This window comes from Sciurus carolinensis, chromosome X (genome assembly GCF_902686445.1).
Source record: "Sciurus carolinensis chromosome X, mSciCar1.2, whole genome shotgun sequence".
Lineage (NCBI taxonomy): Eukaryota > Metazoa > Chordata > Mammalia > Rodentia > Sciuridae > Sciurus > Sciurus carolinensis.
The window spans coordinates 54,058,563-54,078,615 of record NC_062232.1 but is presented as its reverse complement, the minus strand read 5'-3'; the positions used below and the strand labels follow the sequence as shown (position 1 = coordinate 54,078,615).

At 36.0% G+C, this 20,053-nt stretch overlaps 1 protein-coding gene across 1 annotated transcript in view; it reads left to right on the top strand.

The window, feature by feature from the left end:
• Nucleotides 1–20,053, top strand: part of Tex11 (testis expressed 11) — a gene marked incomplete at its 5' end in the record, with an annotated part of 294,023 nt that overhangs the window by 42,947 nt on the left and 231,023 nt on the right. Inside the window, one exon of the mRNA XM_047535242.1 lies at nt 11,977–12,057. Within this exon, the coding sequence (XP_047391198.1) occupies nt 11,977–12,057 (81 nt within the window). The remainder of the gene's footprint in view (nt 1–11,976; nt 12,058–20,053) is intronic.

Here is a 20,053-nt window from a genome sequence, read left to right as displayed (position 1 = left end):
AAGAGACATTAAAATGGAAGCAAGCATTTATGCTCAGTGAGGACTTGAACTGCTTAATCCTTGGAGAAAGGAAAGAGTGGATGATAAGAAAGTTCATTCATTCTGCATTTACTTGTTGCCAGGAGGTTTGTTTTGGGGACATGTAGTCAAAAATAGAATATGCAGAAAAGACAGGGGGCATATAAGAAATGAAAGATTAGTACAGTGAGTCATGTATGAAAAGAAAACTTAGATGATCAGTTGTAGCCAATGCTTCAGAGAAATAAAGGAAAATGAGGTTGCAGTGAAGGTGTTTAGACATGACCTTCAGGAAGGTGATAGTGACTATAGAAAGGAGTTTTCAGTAGCAAAGTAAAAGTAGAAAACAAAGTGCAGGGATTTAAGAACTGAATGGGGTGAGGCAATGGAAGTTGGGTTAGTATTCTGAGAGGTCAAAACTAATTCTAAAATATTATTTTCCTTTTTTTGTTATGTTAGTATTTGTATTGGTGACTCAAAAGCAACAATGGTTAAAGCAGCTGACACTTGGATGTGAATGAAGACAATATTGTGCACTTCTCTAGTACACATTTTAAAATATCCTTGGTGAATTTTTTCAGTTATTTCTTTTGTCTCAGTTTCACTGATTTCAGCTCTGATTTTAATTGTTTCCTGTCTTCTACTGTTTTTGGTGTTGATTTCTTCTTCTTTTTCTGGGGCTTTGAGATGCAATGTTAGGTCATTTATTTGCTGACTTTTTTTTCTTTTAATGAATGAGCTCAATGCAGTGAACGTAGAAGAATGAAATCATGGCATTTTCCAGTAAATGGATAGAGCTGGAGAATATCATACTAAGTGAAATAAGCCAATCCCAAAAAACCAAAAGTCGAATATTTTCTCTGATACATGTATGCTAACTCACAATGGGACGGGGCTATGGAAGAATAGTTACTTTAGATTAGGTAGAGGGGAGTGAAGAGAGGAGAGGGGTATAGGGGTAGGAAGGATAGTAGAATGAGTCAGACATTATTACCCCATGTACATATATAACTATATGACCAGTGGTATTCTACATCATGTATAACCAGAAGAATGAGAAATTATACTCCATTATATGTGATGTATCAAAGTGCATTTTATTGTCATGTATAACTAATTAAAACAAAAAAAAAAACTAAAAAAATCCTTGGTGAGACAGTAAAAAGGATCAATTTTATTTTTGAACTTGGAGTACATATGGTTTTTATTTATTTATTTTTTAGTTTTTTGGTACTGGGGATTGAATCTAGGGGCACTTATCACTGAGCCACATCCCCAGTTTTTTTTTTTTTATTTTTATTTTGAGACAGAGTCTCACTAATTTGCTTAGGGCCTCACTATGTTCTGAGGCAGTCCTCCTGCCTCAACCTCCCTACTTGCTGAAATTACAGGTGTGTAGCCAGCAGATATGTATTATTTTAATATTCTATGTGATTAAAAAGAAGTACACTTAGAGCACTTCTGCTACACATTAATATGTGATGGTTGTCTTGAGGAAATGCCCTTCCTTATGTGATGGTTTAACTTGTGAGCTGAATTAGAAGCTTACACTATTTTTTAAAATTATTTTTATTTAGCTTTTAATTTTTTACAGACTGCATTTTGATTCATTGTACACAAATGGTGTACATCATTTTGTTTCTATGGTTGTACACAATGCAGATTCATACCATTCATGTAATCATACATGTACATAGGGCAATGATGTCTGTCTCATTCTACCATTTTTCATACCTTCCTCCCTCTCATTTTCCTCTACATATTCTAAAGTTCCCCAATTATTCTCTCATTCCCCCCCCCCCATTATATATCATTCTCAACTTATCAGGGAAAACGTTTGGCCTTTGGTTTTTTGGGCTTGGATTATTTCACTTAGCATGATATTCTCCAATTCCATCCATTTATTTGCAAATGCCATAATATTATTCTTCTTTATGGCTGAATAGTATTATACTATTTTTACTTGAAAGAATAACTGATGCAGACTTTGTTCATTTAGACTTGGGTATTTAGCAGATATTTTCATAAAAATGCAGTATATGACTTCAAGGAAATCAATGGACAGAATTTTGTTTTGCCAGTGATAAAGTTTTAGCTTTGAGTTAAGAATTAGAATGTTCGGAAACCTACCTCCACCAAGAGCATGCTAGATTCCAAATACTTAGACTTTGAATGTTCCAGAGTCCCCTGGCTAGAGGACAGTCACACCCAGGAGGGAGGAGGCTATAGCTGCAGGAAATGTACCATGACTAATGGATCAGCTGGGCCCAAGACATGTACCCGAGAACTGTTTATGACTTCAGCTTCCTCACTTCCTGCAAGGAGATAAGCCTGTGGTATCTTTGCCCTGGGATGTTACTTGTGGGGTCCATGGGGTCCAGAGGTTCAGGGGTCTTAGCCCACTGGTGAAGATGAGCTATCAGGAACAGGTATAGAATCCCTGAGGTCTTTCCTACCTCAGGCAAGAAGGGTAGGAAGGAGTACCTGGTGTACAAGGTAGGGTTGTGATTGAATGGAGGGGTCTGTTCTGCCCAGCCAGGCAAGTGCCCCACCCCTGTCTATTCTGAGTAGCTGGGCTGCCAAGGTCGGGGTGAGCTCATTTGGACATCTTCAATCTTACCTCTCTCTTCTGTTCTACTCTTGGCCTCTCATATCATGGGAGACACAACCCAGCTGGCCACCTGGGGCCCTTTGTCATTTATATCTGAGATTAGTTTTCATTCCCCGTGAAGATGATATGCTACTTTTATTAAGCATGACTTATTTGAGGAGCTGCTGGTTTGCTGTGCACATGAACGTGGAGAGCTGGTACTAGAGATTGATGGCCTAATGTTCCCTCCCTTGTCCTGGCCTGGGGGAAGTCACACCTGGGATTCTGGCTCCTGAGGAGGCCCTGGCTCCTGAAGGGCACCTGTCACTCCCTTCACCCCCACTACTTGTTTCAACTCCTTGAAATAGTCTGTGTAATAATCAGTAATAAACTTTGTTGACTTGGTGAAAAAATAAAGAACAAAACAAAATCCCCCAGTACTTAGGATTTTTCTCATGAAATTGGTGGTAATATTAACAAATGTGGTTTTTAAAACTTTACTTTGAAATAATTCTAGACTCACAGGAAGTTGCAAAAATAGTAAAGAGAAGTCTGTTGTAATCTTCACCCAATTTTTCCCCAATGGAAACATTTTGAGTGTATGTTTAGTGCAATATAAAACCAGGAAATAGACATGGGTACAATCCACAAAACCTTTTCAAGTTTCTCCAGTTTTACATGAATTCATTTTTGTGTGTGTTTATTGTTCTGTACAATTTTATGACATGTATATGTTTGTGTTAACTGCACCCCCCCAATCAAAATACAGAACAATTCCATCATCACAAATATCCCCCCTAACCCCAGGGAACCAATAACCTATTCTCCATCTCTATAATTTTGTCATTTTGAGAATGCTACATAAATGGAATCATACAATATGTAACCTTTTGATATTGGCTCTTTTCACACAGTATAATTCCTTTGAGATTCATCCAAGTTTTGTTTCTGTGTATTAATAGTATGTCCTGTTTCATTGCCAAGTAGAATTCTATAGTATGGATATAACAGTTTGTTTGCCCCTTCACTATTGAAGGTATTTGGGGTTTTCCAATTTTTAACTATTGCAAATAAAGTTGACAGGTATATTTTTGAGCATGGTTTTGTGTTGATATAAGTGTTTGTTTCAGAGCTGATATATAGCTCAGTGGTAGAGTGTTTGCCTAGCATGTGTAAGACCCTGGGTTTGCATTCTAGTGCCACAAAAAAAAAAAATCGTTTCCATGGGATAAGTGACCAACAGCGCAATTGCTTGATTGAGTGCTAAGGGTATGTTTAGTTGTTTTAAAAAAGAAACTTCAAACTGTTTTCTAGAGTAACCACACCGTTATAATTCTTACTATTAATGTACAAGAGATCCCATCCCATTTTTTTGCACCTTTGCCCGGATTTGGTATTTGAGTAATTTTTTTATTGGAGCTGTTCTGGTAGATTTATTGTAGTATCTATGGTTTAAGTTGTATTTCCTTAATGTTAAACATATTTTTGTGTACTTATTTCCCAGTCATATATCCCTTTAGGTGAATGTTTCCTCATATCTCTTGTTTATTTTCTAATAGGCTTGTTTGATTTTATTATTATTATTTAAAAATTTTTTTTAGTTGTCAATGGATCTTTTATTTTATTTATTTATATGCCATGCTGAGTATTGAACCAGGGACTCACACATTCCAGACAAATGCTCTACCACTGAGCCACAACTCCAGTTCCTGATTTTATTATTTTGGGGGGGAGGATTTGGATACTCAGTGGTGTATTACCACTGAGCTACATCCCTAGCCCTTTTAAAAAACTTTTTTATTTTGAGACACATTCTCACTAAGTTCCTGAGGGCTTTGCTAAATTGCTGATGCTTATTTCGATTTTGCCATCCTCCTGTCTCAGCTTCTGAGTAGGTGAGATTACAGGTTTGTGCCAGTACACCCAGGTGATTTTTTATTTTTTTGCTGGCAAATTTGCAGAATTATTTATGTATTCTAGATATGATTTTGTTGTCAGATAAAACTTAAAATATTTTCTTCTATGTGTAATTTGTCTTTTTGTCTTCGTATTAGTGTCCGGTAACAAAAGTTTGACAAAGTCCAATATATTCATATTTTTTATGGATTATGCTTTTGGTGTTATGTCTCAGAACTTTTCACCCATTTCTAGGTCCCTTAAATTTCCATGTACATTTTAAGATCAGCATGTTAGTTTCTGCAAAGAAGTCAGCTGTAATTTTAATGGAAATTGAATTATATCAATATTATATTATATATTATAACAATATTTGGAGTGTATCAATAATATTGTCTTCTGATCCATGACTATGGGAAGTCTTTTCATTCATTTAGGTATTCTTCTAAGAACTCTTAGAACTGAATAATAAGACAAATAACCCAAATTTAAAACTGAAAAAGAATTTAAAGATTTTACTACAAAGAAGATACTCAAATAACCAGTAAGCACATGAAAAGATGCTCTATGTTATTAGTCATTAGTGTAATACAAATCAAAACCACAATGAGATAGTGCTTCACACCCACTCAGTTATCTATAATTAAAATGGAAAATATTAAGCATTGATTAATTTGGAGAAATTGGAACTCTCATACACTTTGAGTGGGAACATAAAATTATGCAGCAGTTTGGAAGTTCTTCAAAAAGTTAAACATAAAGTTTTCATATGACCCAACAATTGCACCCAAGAGAATTGAAAATACATGTTCACAGAAATGCTTGTGCACAGATATTCATTGCAGTTATTCATTATTAGCTCCAAGCTAGAAACAAACCAAATATTCATCAACTGATGAATGAATACACAAAATGTGACTTATCCTTAAATGGAATGTTATTGAACTATGAAAGCGATGAAGTATTCCTACATGCTACAACATGGATGAACTTTGAGAACACTTTGCTTGATAAAAGAAACCAGATACAAAAAGTCACATATTGCATGCATTTATATTAAATTTCTGGAACAGGCAAATTTATATAGATAGAAAGTGGATTATTGATTGCCAGAGGCTGAGAGGAAAAAGTAGTAGATAATGACTGCTAGGGGGTGCAGGGCTTTATTTTGGGGTGATGAAAACATTATGAAAGTAGGTAGTAATGATGGTTGTACAATCTTGTGAATATATCATTGAATTGCACTTTAAAAAGATGACTTTTATGATATATGAATTATATTTCAGAAAAGAAAAAAAAATCCCTGTGAATCATGTTTTCTGTGGAGCCACCAGACTGGTTAAACAGTGACAACTCTCTGAGAATAGAACTTTTTAGGTTACTCTAAACCTGTTATGTCCCCTCCAGTGGCTGCTAGGCTGCATAGTTAATGTCATTCCCAGTCTTGTGGTTTTCAAGGCTTTTGTAGAACTGGGGTAGGAGGATAAAAATGGGCAAGTTAAAATGCTACAAAACTCACTGTTATTATTGAGATTCTTTTTAATTCAAGAAAACCAGTGGATTTTTTTGAGTAAACACTTCTCAGATAGTTGCAAACCATTGTTTAATTTCCAAAGTTCTGAAAAATGTTGATTTTGACAATTTATAACAGTTTTCTTTGTGATTTTATGGAGGAGTAGATTTTCACTCTGCCATTCCAGGAGTGATTCTTTTAAAATTGATTTTTGGATGGTAGTACTATATCTTTGCTGAACTCACTTGCCTGGTTCTAGAATATTTTAAAATTTATTTTTATTGTAAATAAATGGGATACATCTTGTTTCTCTGTTTGTACATGAAGTAGAGGCATACCATTGTTCTAGAATTTTTTAGATTCATTTTTTTGGGGGGCACGGGGCCAGGGAATGTTCTGGAGATGGAATCCAGGGCCTCATGAATATTAGGCAAGCACTCTACTATAGATCTACATGCCCTGCCCCTCCTTGGGAGTTTTTACATAGACTGTCATGTCATCTACCAGTAGGATAGTTTTCTTTCTTTCTTTACATCTAAATGCATTTCATTTCCTTTTCTAGTATTATCATATAGGCTGAGAATTTGAATACTATGTTGAATAAGAGTGGTGAGAATGAATGTGATTTTAAAAAACATATTATAATGGTGTATGCCAACCTTTAGTATATCTGTATAACTGATTGAACCAATATTTTTCACATTATAACTTTCTAGTTTTATGAAATCATATATGGATAAAAGGTCCATTCAAAATTTAAGATAAGCTATGGGTTTTAATGTAGATGGGATATGAAAAGTTCATTGGTAGGGCTGGGGAGATAGCTCAGTCGGTAGAGTGCTTGCCTTGCAAGCACAAGGCCCTGGGTTTGATCCCTAGCACCACACACACACACAAAATGTTCATTGGTATGGTTCCAGAATTCACATTATAACTAACATTCAAGAAATCACCACTTGTTGAATTTTAGTGTCATATGAAAGAAGAATATCCACAACTATCTGAAAAGATCATTTGCCAACTACATGTATGTATGGGTAAAGATTTTCTTCATATTCTTCAACTCAAACTATTACTATATGGGTAATACAGTAGCAGAGATGAGGATCCAGGTTTCTGTAAAGTTCTATAAATTAAGTAATTGACAAAGATATAATAGGATGACAGATTTCTCATTAAATATTTTTTTGAAAATTTAGTTTTCATGAAAATGTTAATATATAATGGTTTCATTGTCAAAGGAATTAATAAATATTTAATTTTTGTTTTAATTTCTAGGGTGGAAAATATTGGTAACTAAACATGGATAACATCTCTTCAAGTCCTTAATAATATTTAAGAATTATAGGGCTCCTGAGATCAAAGGATTCAGAAACATTGGTGTAGAATTTGTCTGTAGCTGTGATTCTCAATGTGTGATCCCTGGACCAGCAGAATCATTATCACTTGGGAACCTCTTAGAAATACATATTCTTGGGTGCTACCCCAGATGAATGAATCATATATTCTGGGTGTAGGGCTCAACAATTTCATTTTAAGAAGCTTCTAGATGATTGTGTTGCATGCTAAAATTTGAGAACAATTAGTACAGCACATAATGTCAGAATGTTTGACAATGAGGAGAAGAGGAGGAAGAACAAGAATAAAAAGAAAGATTGGGTTGTAGCTTCTTAGAGTAGCATGGCCAAGGAAATGTTATTTCCAAAATAGACTACATATAAACTTACTATAGAGAGAATTTAAAAAGTCAGGGAGAAGCTGATTGGAGGAGTTGGATAAAGAGGAGGAGTAGAGACCAGTAGGAAGTGGAAATGGAGCTTATCAAGGATACATATAGAGGCATAAACATTTACTTGGTGCCTACTATATGAGTCATTGCTCTGTGCCTTAAAGATATAAAGATCAACAACAATAACAATAATATGTGGTACCTTTCTTATAGGAATTTAAGGTAAGTTTTGTGGGAAATACATATGTGTAAACAAATATGTTACAATAGTGTAAATGCTGTAAAAGAAATATGAATGAAGTTCTACAGTAAAATGAAGGATGAATAGTTAACTATGCTGTGAAAATTAAGGATATTGTGGAGTGAGGCTAGGGATATAACTCAGTAGTAGAGTGATTGTCCTGGCATGCTTGAAGCCCTGGGATAAGAGTAAAAAGATTGTGAATTTTTCTGGGAAGGAAAGGGACATAAAATAGATATTTTAAATTGCATAGGAGAATTAGTTGTTGGATAAGGAAGCACCTGAGTTTTTAAAAAATATTTTATTTAATGTGAGAGATAAAGTTATTTTGGGGAGGGATGCAGTAGGAGTATACAGTATGTTATGGAAGATGGAGAATATGGTAAAATATTTGCCCATTTTTGTGGGAAATATATAAGGAAATCAACAAAGGAAACTAATTTTTACTTATCATCTACTATATGCTTGATATAGTACTGAGGACTGCAACATTCCTGATTTCTGAACTGCAATGAAGGTCCAGTTAACTTAGCATAAATTTGTAGGGGATCCATTTAGTGTAGTTTACTGGTTTTGGATTGATTTTGTTGTCACCATCACTTAATAGCCATATTATATGATGGTCAGTCTTGCATTTAATTCCTTATGTAATGTCATGATCCATTGTTATTGAGTGGCTCAAATCTGACCTTTGTACTTTTTTCTCTCTTCTTTTTTTTTGTTGCTGAGAATTAACCCAGAGCCTGGCATGTATTAGACCAGTGCTTTACCACTGAGTTATTGAGCTACATTCCCAGTCCTCTCAACAGTGGGCAATCCTACTGTTGTTGTTACTGTTTTTTTCTTCTTCCTCATTTTCTTCTTTCTCTCCCTCCTCCTCCTCACTCCCCCTCCTCCTTCTTCTTCAGATTTAACCCAGGAATGCTCTACCACTGAGTAACATCCCCAGTTTCTTCTCCCACATTTTTTGGTGGCACTGGAAATATAGGGTCTGACTAAATTGCTGAGGCTGACCTCAAACTGAGGTCCTCCTGGATAGCTGGGATTACAAGTATGCACCACTGCACCTAGCAAACCAACTATTCTCGAAACATCAGGATAAACTCTAACACTTTTTAGCTCTACTAGGATGTGATTTCAGAAAGGTTTCCTCACTTCTCCAGAAATAGGTACCACATAGGACCAGGTAAACGTCTTTATTTTAATTATTAACACTGATGGTAAACTGACAAAAATGTTCACTTTTTTGCAGTGTTGGGCCTTGTGCTTGCTAGGCAAGCACTCTACCACTGAACTCTACCCCAGCCCCAATGTTCACATTTTTGTACACTGTGTTACAGTTTATGAAATACTTTCACATATGTTCTCATTTGGCCCTCAAAAACCAATCCGTGTACTAGAAATTAATATCCCTATTTTACAGCTAAGAAAATTGGGTGGCACATGTCTGTAATTGTGGTATTTGGGAGGCTGAGGCAGAAGGATTGGAGGTTTGAGGTCAGCCTGGAGCAATTTAGCAAGATACTGTTGAGAGAGAGGAGAAGGGAGAAGGGAGAAGGGAGAAGGGAGAAGGGAGAAGGGAGAAGGGAGAAGGGAGAAGGGAGAAGGGAGAAGGGAGAAGGGAGAAGGGAGAAGGGAGAAGGGAGAAGGGAGAAGGGAGAAGGGAGAAGGGAGAAGGGAGAAGGGAGAAGGGAGAAGGGAGAAGGGAGAAGGGAGAAGGGAGAAGGGAGAAGGGAGAAGGGAGAAGGGAGAAGGGAGAAGGGAGAAGGGAGAAGGGAGAAGGGAGAAGGGAGAAGGGAGAAGGGAGAAGGGAGAAGAGAAGGGAGGAAAATTTTGACTCAAGGAAGTTGTGACTTGCCTAAGTTCACTGAGCAGAGAAATGGAAAATCTGGGAATCCAAAGCACACATTCTTTCACTACATCAATATAGATAGGGCATCATACCTGATCTAATGAATCACAGTCACTAAGTGGTGATACCAGGACTTGTGGTTTTCAGATGCTCACCAAAATTGGCTACAGTACTACATCACACTTCTTCTTCTTTTTTGTCTTTGTTGTTGTCATGCTGGGGCCTTGCCATGCTAATAAGTAAGTGTTCTATTACGGAGCTACACCTGCAGCCCTTGCCTCATCTTTAAGTATTCTTTTGCTTGAGTTCTCTATCCTTTGGACTTAAGAAAATGACTACATTTTCAAAAATAACTTGTAGTCTTAGAGCTTTGATTTTTTTTCTAAAATTTTTAGTGTCCATGGACCTTTATTTATTTATTTTTATATGGTGCTGAGGGTCGAACCCAGTTCCTCACACATGCTAGGTAAGCACTCCACCACTGAGCTACAACCCCAACCCTAGAGCTTTGAGTTATCTAGAATAAATTCTGAGTAACAATAAACATTTTATCAGTTTTTTTGAGCACCGAAGTCTCATATTTTTTAATATAAGAACAGAAAGTAACATCCTCTGATATGGAGTTTGTCACTCAGCATTTCTTTTTAATAATAAGATTTCATAGACCTCAAATAATAAATCAATCAGCAAGTATTTGTTGAATATTTATTGTGTGAATGGGAATATTATTTTGTAATATCTATAGATAGAAGTTTGGCTTATGAGTTTCTTTTGTTAGCCATTTGTTTCCCTTTTGACAAGAACTAGAATTAAACCTTTAGAGGAATGTATCTAATTAGCAAGATGTCAAGGTTAATATTCATCAGGTTGATAAAGGAGAAAACTAAAAAGAAATTGACATTTCTCCTTCTTTTTCCCTCGTGCTGGGCATGCACATGCTAAGCAGGCTCTTTATCACTGAGCTATACTCGAAGCTCCAGCATTTTATAATCTTCATATTTTCTTCTCTCTACCAAATCCATTTGTTTTGGTTTGTACTAGGAATCAAATCCAGGATCTCCAGCATGCTAGGCAAGCACTCAACTGCAGAGCTACATCCCTAGCCCATCAATCCTTTTCTTATTCAAAGTGTGATAATATTTGACACCATATAAAAAAAAGGGAAAGAAAATAGCAGATGGAGCATTTTCCCTCCTTGGAAAGTACTTTATAAAATTATTTTCTTGTTTGTGTCCATGTTTTTAAAAAATATTTTGTCAGCTAAATTCATAAATGACTGAAACAAGCCTCTTCTACAAGTGCTTAAACAATTTTTGATTGATCTTTTTGTTCATTTGGGGTTATTCGGTCATATATTAGTAGAATTGAAAGGAATCATGGAGATATCTAGTACAGTCTCTTCATTTTTTAGATATGGAAACAGAAGCTAGGAAAGTTAGCAGCTCAAGGTTACAGCTAATAAATGGTAAAGTCTGGTGCTTTGGGAGGCTGAGGCAGAAGGATCACAAATTTGAGACCAGCCTCTGCAATTTAGAGAGGTCCTAAGCAATTTAGTGAGACTCTGTCTCAAAATAAAAAATAAAAGAAGGGTTAGTAATGTAGCTAAGAATTAAAGTATCTGTGGGTTCAATCCCCAGTACCAAAATAATTGAATGAATGAAAGCAGAATGATTCTTTGGCTTCAAGGTGGCATTACACTAAACTCACTTTGATAGTAGAATATTCACAGTGGTTCAGACTGCAAGGTTATTGTAAACTTGTTTTAGGACAAAATACTGCTGTTAACCTAATTCCTCTAATTTGGAGATAAATAAAAGAGCTATGTAAATCACAGTATCATCTTGTTAGCCATGGCCTTATATCATAATGTGATAACATAAGGTAGTATACACCAGTTTCTGCATTTAGAGTCAGTGACTGCCATTCATTCATTATCCACAGTTACTAAAGATTCTTATCACTTATTCCTCTGTATTTTGAGCTGATTTTTATGTTTAGTTATAACAACAAGCATTGTGGAAAAGATTAGAAAACAAAGTAAGACTTTATGATAGTAGTAAAAAATATGATAAAACTGACTTAGAGACAAATTCCTTGTCATTTCATTTTAACAAATTACTGACATTCTTTTTCTCAGGCAGTTGCTCAAGGGGATTTTCAAAGAGCATCTACATGTGCATTGCGTTGTAAAGATATGTTGATGAGGCTTCCCAAAATGGTGAGTAAAATTTCTGCATTTATTCTCCAAGAGTTTGAAAATATGTTCTCTCAAGTTCCACGAAGAATCATCACTACCGCATGAAACCTTTTGGAGATTCTATTTTGAGATCAGTTCCACTGACTTAGCTGATCTTTGAAATATCTTGCTTCCTTTGTCTTTATCAGAAAGGGCATTTGAAAAAGTGGTATGGGTTATTTCTTAAGATTTCTTTGCTTTTCCTTTCATTGCCAAATCATCTTGAAACTATTTCCTCCATTTTCATGCTACACAATGAAAGGAAGAAAAAATGAACTGATTTTTCTGCTAACAGGATTGAAAGCAGTTAATTAGGTCACTGCCATATTTTTTATACTGAGATTTGAAGGTATGAGATTTGCTAGGATAAAACTTGTTTCCTGAACTGGTTCTCATCAAAATTTCTAAATGTATAGTTTTTTGCTTTGCTTCTTCATCTCCCTTTTCCGTTCTTTTTTTTCAATGTTTATGTTTACTTCAGTCTTTATTCTTAAAGAGAGAATTCACATAGATAGTTGGATGTTAGGGAGACTGTTCCCAGGGTTCCAAAAATTTGTACCTACTTGTGAGATTTTTTTCCCCCAAATTCTGCTTTATAATGTAGAACTTAATTCAGTAAATACTTATATATTGCCTATTACGTTCGAGGCATTCTTCCAGACTTTAAAATATTTAAAAACAATTTCATATTTATAGAAAAATCACAAGAATACTACAAAGAGCTCCCATATATCCTTTGCCAGAGACTCTAGATTCGAAGTTTTCCAGTAATGACCTATATAAAAATGAATTCGGTGTAGGACTACACGTCTCTATCTTCTCCAATCTAGAATATTCCTTCATTCTTGCCTTGACATTCCTAACCTTGAGAGTTTATAGAATGTGACTTAAATTGGGTTTATTCAATCTCCTTATAATTAGAATAGGTTATGAAATTTGATGCCAGATAATCACACAAGAAATTGTATGTTCTCTTCACACCTTCCTATCTGGTGATATACAGGATTGATTTATCCTATTATTGATCGTCCTCATTTTGATCTCTTGATTAAAGTGCTGTCTTCTGGTTTTCGTACTGTAAACTTCCAGGTGTTTGCACCACAACCTTGAGCATTTCTCCCTTGGTTATTTGTAAGGATTTTTATGGGGTGTTATATTGATACTTTGGAAATCTAATATCTCATTCCACTTTCAATGCCTATATTCTTTCTCCTATTTTTCCAAATTTATTGAGGTATAATTGACAAAATTTTATATATGTACAATGTATAATGCAAGTTTTTGCAGCACTAGGGATTGAACTCATGGCCTCACACATGCTAGGCAAACCTGTTTTGTGGCTAGACAAACTATACCACTGAGCTACATCCCCATCCCAATGTAATGTTTTGATACATGTATACAGTGTGAAAAATTACATATTGAAGTTAATACTTATCACCTCACTTAGTTATTACTTTTCATGGAGAAACATTTCAGATCCACTTAGCAATTTTAAAGTATACATTATTATTAATTATAGTCATCGTGCTATACAATAGATCTCTAGAATTTATTTATACTAAATATCTGAAACTGTACCCTTTGACCAACGTCTTGCCTTCACCCCCCCATATCACTAGCTCCTAGCAACCACCATTCTGCAGTCAGTTTCTATAAGTTCAGCTTTGTCAGAATCCACATATAAGTAAGGTCATTTTTAATTGAGTTGTTTATCTTTTGATTATTGCATTGTAAGAGGTTTTTTTTTTTGGTGTAGGGGATTGAATCCAGGGGTACTTAACCACTAAGCCACATCCTTAGGCCCCCCTTTATTATTTTTTTATTTTGAGACAGGGTTTTACTACGTTGTTTAGGGCCTCACTAAGTTACTGAACCTGCTTTGAACTTGTGATCCTCCTGCCTCAGTCTCCCAAGCTGCTGGAATTACTAGTGTGTACTACCATGCCTTGTAAGAGTTCCAAATCCAAAACTATGAAGATTTTTCTGTTTTCCTCTCAGGGTTTTATAATTTTAGCTTTTAAATTCAGGCCTTAGATCCATTTCAAGTTAATTTTTTGTATAGTATAAGGTAAGGGTGCAACCTCATTCTTGTGTATGTAGACATCCACTCATCCCATTTGTTAAAAAGACTGTTCCACCAGCTATGGTGGCACACACCTATAATCTCAATCACTTGGAAGGCTGAGGCAGGAGGAACATAAATTAAAGGCCATCCTGGGCAGTGTAGCAGTACCATCACTCAAAATTAAAAGTTTCGGGGATGGTATGGTGTGTTGATGCATACCTGTAATCCCAAAGACTCCTGAGGCTGAGACAGGAATATCGCAGGTTCAAGTCCAGCCTAAGCAACTTAGTGAGACTCTGTCTCAAAATTTAAAAAAAAAAAAATAAAAAGGGCTCCGTGCCAAAACACTCCTGTATTCTATCCTGGCTACCAAAAAAACAAAACAAAAATTATAAGATATGGGGATGTAGATCAGGGGTAGTATGCTTTCCTAACATGTACTAGGCCCTGTGTCCAACCCACCCATAGCACATGAACAACAAAAACAAAACTAGTTTATTCTCCACTGAATGGTCTTCATACCCTTGTCAAAAATTATTTGACCATATGTATGAGGATTTATTTTTGTGTTCTTGTTACAGGAGAGTGGGGAGCTGTAGCTCCAAACCTTAGTTCTTGTGTTGTGATGAAAGCAAATTTAATGTCAGATGTGAAAAGCCAAGCAAGATAATTTTATTATGAGTGAAAGTATAATAAGGTTCAAGCAGAGAGCACTCTCAATGGAGAGTGAATAGGTTGTCTCCAATATTGAACAACAAAGGGAATAGTGCTGTTTTCAAATTTATTGCTGTTTTATGGATGCCTTGAGAGCTGGGGTTCATCTTGCCAATTGGTTCACTCTGCCAATTAGATGTTCAACTCTTCCTTCATCTTGGGTGGGGGAGTTTTTGACTGTCGTGGTGGCCATTCAATTCAGTGGTACTTCATCTATAAGTCAATCCTATGTTAATGTGGGTATTGGAGTTCAGTAATCAGACAAACTTTACATTTGTGTGCCTGCACTACTAAAGAAATTTATCTTCTGAAATACACTGAGAAACCTATGGCCATAAATCCTAACTTTACAGTGATCCCAATAGACCCTGTCAGGAATTAACCCCATTGATCTTTCTTTCTTGATGCATTTCTTAAGTCCCTCCCTTTGTTTCTCTGTTTATTCTCAGGATTTATGTGCTTATTTTTCTATAAGTTACTCAATTATTCATTTGCCTTAAAATCAATTGAAAGAAAACCCGTGACCCTTCCATGTTATTAGTTTGCATTCCGTTGCTTATTACTAAATACTACATAACATTCTTGTTTATACTACTTTGGTTTATATGTCCATCTTCATATCAGTACCACACTGTTTTGTTTTGTTGCTTTGTAGCACTGCACTTTTGAAAGAGAAACATGAGACTTCCAACATGTCCTTTCAAAGTTAATTTTGGCTATTATTAGTCCCTTGAAATTTACATTTCAATTTTAGGATGGTTTCTTCCACTTCTGTAAAAGCTATTGGGGTGTTTATAGAGTTTGAATTAAATCTGTATATATCTTTGTTTAGGTCTTTAATTTCTTTTATCAATGTTTTGCAGTTTTCAATGTGTAAATATTTACCTCTATGATTAAATTTATTCCTAAATGTTATTTCTTCTTTATGATGATATAAATGGAATTGTTTTCTTAATTTTTCTTTTCACTTTCCAATGCTATTATATAAAATGACAACTAATTTTTGTGTGTTAGTTTTGGGTCCTGTAACTTTACTGAATTCATTTATTCTCACATTGTTTTTGTTTTTTGTTTGGTGAGGATTCTTTTGAATATTATACATATAAGATCATATCATCTGCTAAAAGAGGTACTTTTACTTCCTCCTTTCTACTTTGGTTGACATTTTTTTTGACAAAAAGGAAAAAGAAGTTTTATTGCTTTGCTAGCAAAGGAGAAACACAGGGAACTCCTGCCCCAGAGACTGTGATTCTACCCATCATCAGGAACAGGGGGCTTTTAAAGAGGTGATTCAAAGGCTACATTCCATGTGTTCTCTGTTGGACTTGTAATTCACTTGTTAATTTGGCAGATAGTCATTTCTGAGATCTTCTGTACCATCCCCAAAGCCTGGATTGCTTTGTTCCCATGGTAGGTGTTACATTTCCCCACTGTCAATTTCTATGTTCCATTTCTATGGAAAAATTGGTGACAATATCTCCAAGCTGCTTCCTGCTGAAAGAGGGTAAAGTTGGAGGATGTAACCCAAAGTCCTTGTTTCATATCTGGGGGGTGGGCATGGACAGTTAAGGGCATTCAGCATCAGAGCAGTCCAGAGGTCCACAGTGGCAGATGGCAGCTGGCTGGACAAGGTATACATAGGGCAGGGATCATGTAAACAATAAACAATACAGCAAAGCATTACTTTCTTGTAAAAAATTAACACAAAAGCAATTCGTATTTTAGCCATTCTCTGTAAACCATGAAGACAATAACTCATAATCATATCAGTGAAAAACAGATTGAGTTTATCAATGTAGGATATTAGGAAGATTTTTGAAGATCTATGAGATCAGGCTCAAAATAACTCAGGACAAACTTGTATCTCTAGAGTCCCTTGTGATAGTTAAATATTAGGCAGTCCCACACAAGAACCCTTCCTTTATAGTTTCCAGCTGTACTTACTTTTGGTAGGGCTGACACAAGTATACATCTTAAGTTATATTAAAAAAAAACTATTTTTTTTCTTTTAAATGTCCATGTAGAACTGTGCTTTGGCTATACTCTTCCTGACGGATGTTTAATACCAAGTTGGTCAAAACTGACCTTGTTCCTACTACTCTTGAATCAGCTGAGATTCTTCAGAGATCACACTTGGGTACATGTGTGAAGCCTCCTTACTGCTTTAGCTTTCCTCTACCAGTGGTGCCATGTGCCAGAATGGGTAAGAGTCTTGCTGACCATACATGGCTTCTCTTGGAATCATCAGGGACATTTCCATCTCTGATGACCCTTTGGTTGACTTTTATTTCTTTTTCTTTTTCATGGCTTCAACTAGAACTTCCAGAACCATGTTCAAGTAGTAAATCATTGATCTTAGAGGAAAAATCTTCACTCGTTCACCACTGAATCATTGAGTATAATGTTAGCTATGAGTTTTTCATCTATGGCCTTTATTATATTGATGAAATTTCTGTGTATTCTTAGTTTGACTATTTTTGGTATTGGGGATTGAAACCAGGGGCACCTCACCACTGAGGCCCATCCAAACCCTTTTCATTTATTTTTTTAAATTTTGAGACAGGGTCTAATTGTGATCACCCTGCCTCAACCTCTGGAGTGGCTGTGATTGAAAGCATGTGCCACTGTGCCAGGCTCTTAGTTTAATTTTTTATCATGCATGATTGTTGGACTTTGTCAAATGCTGCTTCTGAATGAATTGAGATTTTCATGTATGTTATGGTTTGGATATAAGGTATCCCCCCAGAAAAACTCATGTTAGGGAATGGAACAGTATTCAGAGGTAAAATGATTAGATTGTGAAAAATATTTCTTAATCAGTGGATTAATTCATTTGATGGGTTAATAATTTGAAATGGCTACTCTACTACATGGTGACTGTTGGCAGATGGGGCATGGCTAGAGGAAGTAGATCATCAGTAGCATGCCTTTGGGGTTTTTCTTTTGTCTGTTGCACCTCCATCTCTCTCTTTCTCTCTTTCTCTCTGCTTCCTGGCTGCCATGACCTGAGAAGTTTTCCTCCACCATGGTCTTCTTCCATGATATTCTGTCTCACCTTTGGCCCAGAGTAATGGAGGTGGCCAAACATGAATGGAGCCTCTGAAACTGTAGGCCCAAAATACTTTCTCTTCTTAGTGGTTCTTTTTTTTTGGTACCAGGGGTACCAAATCCCAAGCCCTTTTTATATTTTATTTAGAGACAGGGTCTTGCTAAGTTACTTAGGGCCTCCCTATATTGCTGAGGCCAGCATTGAACTTGCGATCCTCTAGCCTCAGCCTCTTGGGCCACTGGGAATACTGGCATACGCCACCATGCCTGGCTTCTTAGTTGTTCTTGTCAAGTGTTTTGATCACAATGAAGGTAATCTTTTTAAAATTTTTTTATTTTTTAAAATTCTGATACATTGTACACAAATGGGGTACAACTTTCATTTCTCTGGTTGTACATGAAGTAGAGTCACACCATTTGTGTAATCATATATGTACATAGGGTAATGATGTTTGTCTCATTCTATTATCTTTCCTTCCCTACCCCCTCCCCACCCCTCATTTTCCTCTACACAATCCATTCTTTCTCCCTTCTTGCTTCCCCCTCTCCCCCATTATATATCATCATCCACATATCAGAGAAATCATTTGGCCTTTGGTTTTTAGGGATTGCCTTATTTCACTAAGCATGATATTATCCAATTCCATCCATTTACCTGCAAATGCCATAATTTTATTCTTCTTTATGGCTGAATAATATTCCATTGTGTATATATACCACAGTTTCTTTATCCATTCATCAATTGAAGGGCATCTAGGTTGGTTCCACAATCTAGCTATTGTGAATTGAGCTGCTATAAACATTGATGTGACTGTGTCACTGTAGTATGCTGATTTTAAGTCCTTTGGGTATAGGTCAAGGAGTGGGATGGGCAGGTCAAATGGTGGTTCCATTCCAAGTTTTGTGAGGAATCTCCATACTGCTTTCCAGAGTGGCTGCACTAATATGCAACCCCACCAGCAATGTATGAGTGTACCTTTTCCCCTACATCCTCACCAACACCTATTGTTGCTTATATTCTTGATAATAGCCATTCTACTTGTGGTGAGATGGAATCTTAGGGTAGTTTTGATTTGTATTTCTCTTATTACTAGAGATGTTGAACATGTTTTCATATATCTGTTGATTGTTCGTAGATCTTCTGTGAAGTGTCTGCTCAGTTCCTTAGCCCATTTATTGATTGGGTTATTTGTATTCTTGGTGTAAAATTTCTGAGTTCTGAATTCTGGAGATAAGTGCTCTATCTGAAGTGTGTGTGGCAAAGATTTTCTCCCCTCTGTAAGCTCTCTCTTCACATTGTCAATTGTTTCCATTGCTGAGAAAAAGCTTTTTAATTTTAATCTATCCAATGAAAATAATCTGACTAGTACAATGTATTATTTGGAGGGTACTAGAAATTGTACCCCCAGATGCTTTACCACTAAGCTATATTCCAAGTCCTTTTTAGTTTTGAGACAGGGTCTTGATAAATTGCCAAGAGTCTTGCTAAATTGCTGAGGCTGTTCTTGAACTTGGAATCCTCCTGCCTTAGCCACCTGAGTCACTGGATTATAGGCATATGCCAACACACCCAGCTCTATCATTTTTAATATGTATATGTATATAATTTTAATATGTATATGTATATAATATGTATACATATTTAAATATGTATATGTATATAATTTTTTGTACTGGGGGTGGAACCTGGGAGTGCTTAATGACCAAGCCTCTTCCTGAGCCCTTTTTATTTTTATTCTTTTTTGGGACAGGGTATGGCTAATTTGCTGAGGCTGGCTTTGAGTTTGTAATCCTCCTGCCTCAGCCTCCCAAATTGCTGTGATTACAGGCATGTACTACTGTGCCCAGCTAATATATCATAATTTCATTAATTTTATGAACATTTTGAAAAAAGAATGAATGCATCGTGGACCTTTACTGCTTAATCATTAGGGTGTATTTCTCTCTTTCTTTTCCCCTCAGTACTAGGAATTGAATCCAGGACCTTGCACATGTGAGACGTACACTGTCCTACTGAGCTATATTCTCAGTCCTTTTAAAATTTGTTACTTTCTTTTATTTTTGGTACTGGGGATTGAACCCAGTTGTGCTTTACCATGAGCTATATCCCTAGTCATTTTTTGTTAATGTTGTTTTTGTTCAGGGATT